General features: G+C 48.4%; 1 protein-coding gene across 1 annotated transcript; it reads right to left on the bottom strand.

Moving 5' to 3' along the window:
• Positions 1 to 673: 673 nt before the first annotated feature.
• On the bottom strand, positions 674 to 10,272 carry TNFSF4 (TNF superfamily member 4). Its single transcript, XM_037403477.1, has 3 exons — positions 9,889 to 10,272; positions 4,863 to 4,905; positions 674 to 3,160 (listed from the first exon to the last, which is right to left on the bottom strand). The coding sequence occupies exons 1-3, from the start codon at positions 10,084 to 10,086 to the stop codon at positions 2,799 to 2,801; spliced, it is 603 nt and encodes a 200-aa protein (XP_037259374.1). The 5' UTR covers positions 10,087 to 10,272; the 3' UTR covers positions 674 to 2,798.
• Positions 10,273 to 11,024: the final 752 nt, after the last annotated feature.

The raw sequence follows: 11,024 nt of genomic DNA, 5'->3' as shown, positions 1-11,024 counted from the left end.
CAGGGGTGACTGTGGCTCTTACGTCAGCTTGGTCACCCTGTCCCTTGCTTTACATGAGTGGGGAGGTAGGAAAGAGGAGAGAGAAGGGAAGGAAGACACAGTGGCCACCTCTGTAGTTTATGCAGCAGTTTGTGTTAAACCCAAGACACAGCAGTGGTGGAGATTGCTTTAAAATCGTAGAATAGTCAGTAATCCCCAGTTGATGACTGAAAAGTGGATGACTGATGATTCTGTGAAATGGGTCTCAGGTCCCATTTCAGTAGCAATAAGCACAGGAAGGGGAACGCACTGTCCCTCCAGCGTTAGGGACTGTCCGCAGAAACTGTCCAGCCTTGCACTGCAACACCTCCAGCTGTAATGAGCTTCAAGGGGTGACCTAAAACCTCAGTGCACCGACCTCGTTGAACAAAGCTGTAAGATGTGGCTTTAGCACCACCTACAAGCTCCTACAAGGCATTAACCCCAATAAGAAAAACTAATGTTTTTCATATCAAAGAGACTTGTAGAGGAAGGGGTCACCAGATACAAATGGAAGCTGATGGTATGGAAACTTACTGGTGAGGAGAGTCAGTCCCTCAAGTAAATAATCTCAGGAATTGAATTGTTTCAATCTTTATTTCAAGACAAGTGCATCTACATGTATATATGTAGGTCAGTCTAGTTCAGCCTGAAAAGTGCAGGGGAATCAGTGTGTGAAATGCCCTCTCCTGCTCTAAACAAGAAGAAAGGGTGCACCCTTCCAAGGTACAAATCCATTCCTGTTGCTTAAGCTTAATCTTTCTTGCTGTCCTGCGCACCTGTCCACACCACTGACACAGCCAGCCCTGCACATCAGGAAGCCCCAGCCCTGCACACCCTTGGGGAGAACTGAAACTCAAGCTGAGCTGTAAAAAAAAGAAAGTATGTAAAAATTTCATATAGTTTTCATACCAGTGAAAATGTCTGCTGAAACACAGTGAATGTATAAATCACCCCCCCATCCCCAAGGGACACTACATGCCCAGCAGTTACAAAGGGAAGTTTTATTAGCTTTTAGGAAGCTAATTGTCACTTCAGCAGGGGAGGATGACAATCCCCAGCTTGGGGGCAGGGTGCAGCTGCCTTCTGTCCTGATGGCATGCAGAGCAGCCAGAGGTGAAAGCACAAAATGCCCCTTGCAGCTGGGGAGGAGCATCCTGTGGATGCAAGTCAGCCCACAGCTTCTCAGTCCTGAGATGAGAAAAAGGTGCTTCTGGGCACTGCAAGAATAACTGCTTCAGCTACTGAGTTTTCCCCTGAGCCTGTGGCCCTGCCCCAGGTTGGGAAGTTCATAAAATCCACCAACAATATTGTAAAGCGTATGGAAAAGCTCACCAAGGCCTGGAAGATTTCCTTAACTGCCTTTGGCACCTGAGCCCACCGGAGTGCTCAGCCAGGAGCAGGTCAGGCCAGCAGCTGAGGTGGGCAGCAGTGTGGCTGGTGCCTGTGTAGCAGGAACACCCTGGAGCACTGGGAGCATCTGCAAAGAGGAGCTTAGTGCCCACAGCACGAAGTCTGAACCCTTCCCAGTGTCTCTAAGAAATATGAAGTAACATTCTTATGCCTATAGTATAAATACATAAATAATTTTAACAAAAGACTTTGCAGTGTACAGCCAGGTAGTCAATTTGTTCTTGAAATCTGCCCCACTTGAACCAAAAATACAGTTCACGTGCTGCCTGCAAGTGTGGGCAGGGCTGGACTTGTCCACAGCAGCCACGTGCTGTAATGAGAAGAGGGACCAGGATTGCTGAGAGCAGCCTGACTTCAGCAGGAGCCAGGCAGGGTGCGCATGGGTACACAGGCGCGTCGTGGAGGTGGTGCCTGTGAATCTCTGGTGGTGCATACCTGTATGACAAGGTCTACTGCGAGGCTCAGGGGAACCGTCTGAGTCCTCCCAGAGGAAAGGATGCACAGACCTGCAGGTTTCACTTGGTCCATTAGAGGGAACCCACCAAATCCGGAGTGTTCATGGTTTTCCAAACTTTTATGTGCCTGGATCACTTTTGGGTCAAGCCAGTCTGTGTGTGTGTGCTTGAAGGAGATTCTCCTTCAACTTAACACCTCCAAGAGCCGGTATCAGTATGTAAATGTCCCAGAAGATACTCCCTTGGCTCAGGCTTCAGCAGTCTGCAGATAGCTGGAAGAGCCAGTGCACCTCCGCTCTTAAAAGCTGCTCCTAAAAACCTCACAGTCACTGCAGGGCCTGTGTGTCTGCTGTCTAGTGCAGTCCCGTCAGCTTCTTTCAAAAGACCGCCTTCCTCTCGTGGCCTTTACCTGTCAGAAAGCATTTACCTGGACCACTGCAAAGGCATCCCCTGCCACTTCTTCCCTGTCTCCTGCCTCACCAGGCAAAGGGCTGTTGAGCAGATCTGTTCTCCTCCTTCTCCAAATGGCTTCAAGACACTTGAGGCATCTTCCTGATTTACCAGACTTCTATTTTAGCAAATATACAGTGTATTTGTACTATATACAGATACTGTCAAGTAAACAGAGAAACCCAGAGGGCCTCTGCATATGAGCTAAGCTTAGGTGACTGTCTTTGGCTTTCATTTCTGTTCTCCTCAAGGGCTCCACACTTCCCTTTCTCCAGTGGTAGAAAGATCAATCCTAGGTAGCAGAACAGCTGCACGGCGCTCCAAAGAGATGAACATGGCATGCACTACGTAAAGCCCGTTTGCACTGTAGTTTCTCTGCACTCCAGCTGAGGCAAATGCCCGCAGGCAAATGGATGGGTAGGAAAGGCTGTACTTTACACGTTACATCTAATACGTCATCTTCTACAGCGAGCAAGTGAAGGGAGTTAATAACAAAAGGCTAAACGACAAATCCTTGATGGTGGCGTCAGAGTTGGTCAACAGGGTGATGTTATCTTCATGAAATAAGTAGAGCACTGTGGTGAGGTTTACTGGAGTGTCTCTGTCCTGGAAAGGTTGCTCCCAAAGGGCCAAGCTGGTCGCCTTACCCGTCTTCTGCAGTGTCAGCTTCAGCAAGTCCTCCTCTTCCAGGTCAGAGAAAAAGATACAGCCCTTCAAGGACACGAGGTAGAGGCCATCACAGGTGATCATGATGGAACCATTTCTGATCTGAATAGAGCCTAGTTCAGCAGTGAGGTTCATGGCTACTCCTTTCACGCTTTTACCTGGGATGGAAAAAGCGAAGATGATTCCATGATGACAAGTGTCATCTTGGAAATGGGCTGTTTTATATGAACTGACTGCAGGAATGGGGGGAAAATACAGGAAAGGAAGAGAGTGAACTAGAGAATAGGGCAGACCAGAGCTAGAATATCATCTACTCTAGACAGTCATCATCTACAATAGAAGTTTCCAAGTCCCTGCTCCTGAGCAAGCTGTGCCTTTTGGACTACAACTCCAGTTTGTATGAATTATTCCTCCAAGTTTCTATTTATGCACTATATATTTACTGTATGTCTGTCTGTCTTAAAATACAGACATGTAAGTAAAGCATCTCTGTGGGTTTAGGAAGCTTTGGTTCCTAGAAAAAAAAGAAAATAAAGACAGTAAGTAAGAGGGAAAATGTGCAGAGCTGGAAGGAAGTGAAAAAGTGCTTTCAGTGAACATGCTGCTAACATAAGTCCTTGCCCTTGGGTTTGGTTGTGGGGTTTTTTTAATAGAAGACAGGGTAAAAAAACAGTGTAGAGACAGAAATGGAAGAAACAAATTAATACAGATCAGAGTCAGGAGAAGTTAAACCAGAACTTATCATGAAAGGTTTTCTCTTGGAATGAGCAGTAACAGTTCCCAGGGCTGTGCTGGGAATGTTTCCCTGCTGTGTTCCTGGGTTTTTGGCACACCAGCTGAAACCTCTTGGACCCAGAAGGTAGGAAGCACAGCCTCTCTGGGCTGAGGCCAAATTTCTCAAAGCTTCTTCTCTAAGAACATAGGCTTCTATTAGGTTAGGTTCATTGTTACTTTACAATATTAACTGAAATTAAAACCGAATTAAAAATTTTAGTATTTGCTTCTATAGTTGAGGTATGTCATTGGTCAGCATGCAGAGCACTGCTATTTCTGCTACCGTGCGTACACTTGTTCGCTCTTCCCCAGGAAATCATTTACATTTTTCATAAATCAGGAAATCGTTGACTTGTTTCAGAAATACCCCAAGAGCACATCGCATGTACTCAGTAAACTCTCAAAAATACTCTTCTTGTTCTTTCACAGAGTGAAAGCTTGTTTTAGTAGATAGGTAAGGATTGCAGAAATCTGTGTGGATTTTCAGGTTTCTTCTGCTTTGGGAATCCCTTTTGTTTGGTTTTGGCCCCTTACAGCACTGGGTCAGGTTTGGCCCCTCTCTCCCAAGACAGCTCTCCTGGCACCTTCCTCCATCAGAAGAAATAGCCATTGCTGTGACAAAAAGCACTTAAAAACCTCTGGCGTTTTAGGGACCACCAGCCACCATGGCACGCTGCGGGGACCATGCGTGGGTGCAGAGCAGAGCAGGGAGCTGGGAGCCCTCCCAGGGGCGGGGGGAGCCCTCTGGGGGAACTGCAGTACTGGGGGGTTGCAACCTAAGGAAGCTGGAGCTGCCACCCGGGTCCCAGGGAAGTGTTCCAGGGGTATGGGCATCCCTGGAGCCCCCACAGGACATGCTCTGGGGAGCTGGGAGCCGTCCAGTAACCGAGGCAGTGCTCCAGCAGAGCCAGGAGCTCTCCTGAGGGTTGTTGGGGGGGGGGGGGGGGGCGGGCAGCGGCGGTTCCGGTAGCGGCTGCTGTACAGGGGCAGCATGGCAGGTGTACCAGTGCTCGTTGGGGGCCGGGGGCAGCATTGAAGGGCCTGGTGAGCCCTGCCTGGGTGCCCCCTGCCCTAATGTCCACCCACCTGTGTATCGGATGTGGGTCCACTGCACTATGTCACTCTGAGGCTGAAAGAAAAGAAGAGAAATCCTTGTTAACACACCAGGAGGGTCCCTTCCCGCTGCACTATTGCTTTTGTTTCGAAGCCAGGACTGTATCTCCAAAAGCATCACAGACAGCCTCAGCTGGCACGACTGCTACTAGCCAGCTACGCTTTACTTGCTTTTATATGTGCACTCACAACCCAGAAAGCCAACCGTATCCGGGGCTGCATCACAAGCAGCGTGACCAGCAGGTCGAGGCAGGTGACTCTCCCTCTCCACTCCGCTGTCCTGAGTCCCCACTTGGAGCGCTGTGCCCAGCTCGGGGGCCCCGACATAAGGAGGACATGGACTTGTTGGAGCAAGTCCACAGGAGGGCCATGAAGATGCTCAGAGGGGCTGGAGCACCTCTTCTATGGAGACAGGCTAAGAGGGTTGGGGTTGTTCAGCCTGGAGAAGAGAAGGCTCCGGGGAGACCTTTGAGCAGCCTGCCAGTACCTAAAGAGGCCGACAGGAAAGATGGAGAGAGACATTTTACAAGGGCATGTAGTGATAGGACAAGGGGAAGTGACTTTAAACTGAGAGAGGGTCGATCTAGATTAGATCTAAGGAAGAAATTCTTTACTATGAGAGCTGTGAGGCACTGGCAGAGGTTGCCCAGAGCAGCTGTGGGTGCCCCATCCCTGGAAATGTTCAAGGCCAAGCTGGACGGGGCTTGGAGCAACCTGGTCTGGTGGGAGGGGTCCCTGCCCATGGCAGGGGATTTGGAATTGGATGATCTTTAAGGTCCTTTCCAACCCAAACCATTCTGTGATTCTTTATCATTATTATAAAATACAGTGGTTCTATTATAAAATAGAGTGGTTCCTAGCCAGTCTGACTTCCAGCCCAGTGCTGAGCCCTCCAGAACATACCAGGCAGTGTTGGTCCTGTTTAGAAAAAAACCCTGGTAAATGTAATTGAGTCAGACCAAACATTGAGGAAGGACCTTGGGGTGTAGAGGCTCTTCTGCCTGACCCCCCCGAGTCTGACTTACAGCCAGGGGTGCCAGTTTGCAGAGCTGGGACCCAGACATGTCCCCACTGTCTCACCCTCCTCCTGCATGGTACTAAGAGGTGGCTCTGGCCTTACGGTTCCCTCTACTTTGGATCTTTTACAGGCTGTTACTAGATGTGTGTCTCTGTGGCTCCCGTAGAAATGCATTAAGACATGTTTAAAATCGATTTGCATTTTATGAGTGTAACAGAAAAACTGAACGCAAATACAGAAGCATGTATCTTACTGATCAGAGACACAAAACACCAAGCTTCTGTATAGATCTGAACTTTGCATCAAACCCATCTCTCATCTTAACCACAGAAGGCCCAAATCTACAGTCTCCACACAACCACAAGTCCTCAGTGTTTTGCTAGCTTAAAGAATGAAAGGTTAGGCTTGCTGCTCCATGCTCTTCTCTTTCCTAAGGGAAAAGGTGGGATGGTGGGATGTGCGTTGGCCTGACTTTCATGTATTTGACCTCATGCGTTTGTTACAGGAACAGAGCAGCCCCTTCACTGAGCACAGGGAAGGTTTTGGTAGCAGCGCAGAGTGAGCAGAGACATGCCCATCTGCAGGTTCTGTGCTGGGCGCTGGTAAAGGCAAGCGGCAGGGGAAGGAAGCTGGAGCCAGGCTGCTGTGTGCTGGAGGGTGAGGTGGGTCCTGGTGGTGGGGAAGGTCCGCTCTGACACCCTCTAGTGCTGCCACAGCTGATGCTCTGCCCCTTCCTCCACTGGCAAGGCTGGGTTCAGCTGCCAAATACAAGCTTTTATTGCGCACTGGCTCCGGTGGAACTATCAGCATTACTGATCCTATCCACCGCCTCAGCAGCTTGAGTCTTACACTTACTCTTTTTCAAGGCACCCAAGTGCACGAGCATTTCACTCTGGTTCAGGCAGCTGGGATTTCCAGGTGGTTTCCCAACAAGATAACAGCAAAGCACAGAACCACTGGGCTTCTGAGGACAAACACCATCCACTGCAACCTGTCTGATCTGGCCACTGGTGAACAGGCACATCAAACACAGACAGGTTGGGTGACAAACTTGTAGCAATAGTAGGAATGTCAGCCCTGTTGTCACTAATGCACGTTACCTGTATTACGTATCTCTAACAGTTACTGCACAATCTCAAAGCACTTTGCAATTATCTAGTAGTATGTTCTGCTGAGAACATCTCTGTAGGACTGGAAGGATGTCCACAAGCTAATAACAAAGTTAGTCACTCTTCTTTCTGTATTCTGCCTTCTAATGGTATGTGGGAAAGGATGCCAGGAGAGCTGAGGGCACAGAGGTGCTTCTTACCAACTGCTTCAGATTTCCTTGTATCATTTACAGAGTTTCCACATCATTTTCACCTGTTCTGGTTCCCCAGACATGAGACTGCCTCTTGTCTTGGGACATTGTGTCTGTGCCACGTGGCAGAAGTTTCAGGAATAGGTTTGTACTGCACAAAGCACAAATCTCAGGGGACTGTAGCAATACACACTGGTTGTGAGGACTGCTGCAATCATGTACCCGACTCCCTGTGTCATACGGATTGCAGACAACTGTGCACTGGAAGAGCGTTGTACCTTCTCCACACCAGGTGGTCTTGGGATTATGGCCATATCTTCCTTATTGACATTAAACCTCTGCATGATTACTCTTCCTACACCTTTTTCTGCCCTGTTCAAGCAAAACCAACCTATAACAGATCACTAGAAAACTTTGAATTCCCAACAGCTGCTCAAGGCTTTTACGTCCCATGCATTCACCGTCAGAGGGTTTCACACCCCCGATCACACCTGTGAGTGGCTTGCCCATGGCCTGATCCCAGCTGGTGTGGCCAGAAGAGGTAATTCCAGCAGAGGTGGGAATTCACAAGCCTTGCAGATGTGAAAGCAGGCTATCACTGCCTTGTATTTTTTTAACTTGCTCATTTGGAAATCACAGCTGAGGTTTGCTCTCCAGGTGGCACCATGGCAGAAACCAGATCACTCTCCCTTTTTATTAAGCATGGTCTAAGCTGCAGACACTGACCTTCCTGAGCACGTGCTGTAACATTGTTTGAGCTATGTTTTCACAGAAGAGTCCAAGGGCTTTTTTTAGGAGCTGTGAGAACAATGGAAAGTAATCAAATACGGTCTTGCTATGAAAAAACACAGCTGCTGTCTTGCTATCAAAGTTAGTGTAGCACTTTCCAGCCCTGGAGAGCCGGAGACAGTCTTCCCAAGAAGAAGGGCAGCCTCTCAGCTGCTCCCCAAGACCAGCGTTCCCAGCCTGCCACTCAGATGCTGCTGTGCCCCTGCTTCCCTACATCTCCCTAAACTGCCCCAAGAGTCAAGTCAGGTTAGTACTGCTGCCTTTTCTGTAGACATTTCTGTGGTGGGTTCCTGGGCTCGCACTGAGCCCTGGCATTCCAGTGCGATGAAATGCCCGTGTACAGCCCGTGAGACCACTCCTGCACAGCGTGGTGCAGTCAGAACAGCACACCATGCTTATCTGCTTAAAATAACAGAAACACATTCTGAGCCTGCAGTTAGCAAGTGTTTAAACCAAAAAGGTTCTCTGGTGACTCCTGGGTCCTGGACTTCTCATCTGCAGCAGCTGCTGCTCCTTGAGCACCCTGTTTCAGTTGTTTCTGTTGAGGAAGGGAAACTCCAGGCACGTATCGTATCCCCTCCTCAGCTGCTGCTCTCTTGGGTTTGTAAGGCTCACAGGCAGCAGCGCCAGCCCCTGCCACCTTCCTCTGGAGGAGGATTTGAGTTAACGTTTTTACAGAAGGGAGACATACTGAGAGCTGAGGAGTCACAACCAGACTGTGACCCAGGAGAGGCTTCTGCATCCTGAGCAGTGTGATATCTTGCCCTTCTCCATTGGCTTCCAGTACAACTCCTTTCTCCCAAAGTAGTGGAAGGAGAGGAGGACTGAACTGAAAGAAAAGTGTTATCTTTCACTGTTACCAGGCTCGTCATTCTGCAGTTTAATAACCACTGTGAGACTCAGGTCAGTGAAACTTGCACAGGGCACAAGGGTTTTTGTTAAACAGCAGGGGACACAGAGCATGAGGCCATCCCTCCCTTGCATGGTTACATGCCTGCTTGCTTCTCTGCCACGTCTAAGTAAGTGGGAGGAAAGAATGAACTCTGGTATGAAGAAGAACAACACACTTTAAAGTGGTACACAGTTCCTGGAGAAGATGTAGGAGGAGAAGTAGCTAGTGCAGAAGAGACACTGAAATCGCAGTGAAAGGTTGTTGACAATCCACCAGCCTGAAAACATGTGAAAGAGCCAAACATATTTGCTGTGAATTTTGCTACGGTATTTTGAGTTTCAAGAGTCTTTGTTATTTATATTTTTTGCAGTGGTGTTAAATGTACACGAAACTCTCTCTGGCCACATCAGCCTTTCTCTCTCTCATATACACACCCACAGGCAATGTCCTCTGCAGATATAGATGACTACTCCTAAAGCCCAGTATGTGTGCAGGCTGAGAGCCCTGGGTTTCAGAGCTGTCACAAGCTAGCTTGCTTTCTCACATATCTACCTGCACATATAGTAGTACTTCTAAAAAGTACAGGAGATGTATATGAGCAACCCGGGTTCTGATTCCTCCACATGCACTTCTTGAAAGCAAACATCCACCCAGATGATCCTATTTAATTAAATGGAAATACACACGAGTCAATGCAAGCAGGGGAGGGAGCAGGAGGGAGGTAGGCCTCCCTCCCCCATGGGCCAGTGCAAAGACCATTCTTGGAACCATTCCCCTCTGGACAACCTGCCCCCATACCATGCACTGGGCAATAGTAGATGTTGTTTTGAGGACACACAATGTAAAAAAATGAATTAAAGTCATTAAGGAAAGATTAAAAATTTGTGGTTTGAATGGGGATAAATCTAAATGCTTTTTTCTTTCTTAAAAAGAAATATCAAATAAACCCTACACAAAGCTTTACAGGCCAACAGACAATGGGTTGAACATTAGCTCTTACCGTTGAAGTTTGCAGAGAATCTATACCAAGGTAAATCAAGCAGGCAAGCAGTAATATCCACTGAGCAGCTGCAGACACGAGGTGCAGCGTGTTCCTAACCTGTCCTCTTTGCCAGCTCTTCCACTCATCCTCTGCAGGTTCCCTTTTGTGACCCATGTGGTCTTGATTTCTTGGCTCTACATCTGACTGTTCTTCCATCTCAGCCACCTGCCAACAGCTGCTGGAGAAGGGGCCAGGAGCACAGCAGGAGCCTGGAGGAGCAGGGGGCAGATGAACTGGATGCTCCTGTTCCAGGAGCAGAGATGAAGTGAAGACAGTGCCTTCAGGAGACTGCTTTATGCACACAGAGAAGCAGGCGGGGGAACTTCTTTGTGACTAATCTGAATTTCCCCTTCCTTCCTTTCTTTCTTTTCTTTTTAATTTTTCTTTTTCTTTTCTTTTTTTTTTTTTGTGTGTGTGTGTGAATGTGGGGGATGATTTACTGCATCCCAGTTCAGTTTTGAGTAAGGGCCTTTGAAAGTGGATGTGTTTATATCTTTCATAGCTTCAGCTGTTGATGTCTTGATATGTGATGTTTCCAACAATAGCTAAATGACGGGTGGACAGTGCTTGTCTTCACTCAGCCTTTTGTCAGTAAGAGCTCTCATCTTTCTGTTCAGCCTCAGGTGGGGTGTTTACAGGGCTGGCTCCCTCCCGCATTAGCTGAAATCTTCTTTCTGTACAGAAGCAATAAATAGGAAGGGACGTGGGACAGGTGGACAGCACAAATGGGAGAGAAAATACACACTTTCCATTTCTCTCCACCTTTGTCTTCCGGCTTTAAAGCCATGGGATGCTGCATGAAGCCTAAGAGGGAGAAAATGGAGAACTGCTCAGGGAAGATCCTTTTTTGCACACACTGAAACCTGCAGACCAGGGAACACACTTAGAGAGGACCTCCGGGCCATCCAGGCTTCCCTCCTGGAAGAGGACTGCACACCCGCTTTGCTTGGTCCTCTTGTGACTTTGGCTTGTGACGCACGGAGCTGCTAATGTCAGTTGTCTGCAGCAGGGACCACCTCCTGTGCTTATTTGGAGTGACAGGCTTTGCATCCTTTTGGAGGGCAGTCCAGCACTGCTCTTTCCACTGCTCTTTT

This window comes from Falco rusticolus, chromosome 11, assembly GCF_015220075.1.
Source record: "Falco rusticolus isolate bFalRus1 chromosome 11, bFalRus1.pri, whole genome shotgun sequence".
NCBI lineage: Eukaryota > Metazoa > Chordata > Aves > Falconiformes > Falconidae > Falco > Falco rusticolus.
Note: the sequence above shows the minus strand (reverse complement) of the source record. Positions and strands in the feature narration are given on the sequence as shown.

Bases quoted from the DNA above. Each gene is read 5' to 3' on its own strand.
- TNFSF4 (XM_037403477.1), bottom strand. From the start codon at position 10,086: ATGGAAGAACAGTCAGATGTAGAGCCAAGAAATCAAGACCACATGGGT. The intron at 4,906-9,888 runs GTAAGAGCTAAT...CTTTTCTTTCAG, and splicing joins ATTCTCTGCAAACTTCAACG to CCTCAGAGTGACATAGTGCA. The intron at 3,161-4,862 runs GTGGGTGGACAT...TTTCCATCCCAG, and splicing joins GACCCACATCCGATACACAG to GTAAAAGCGTGAAAGGAGTA.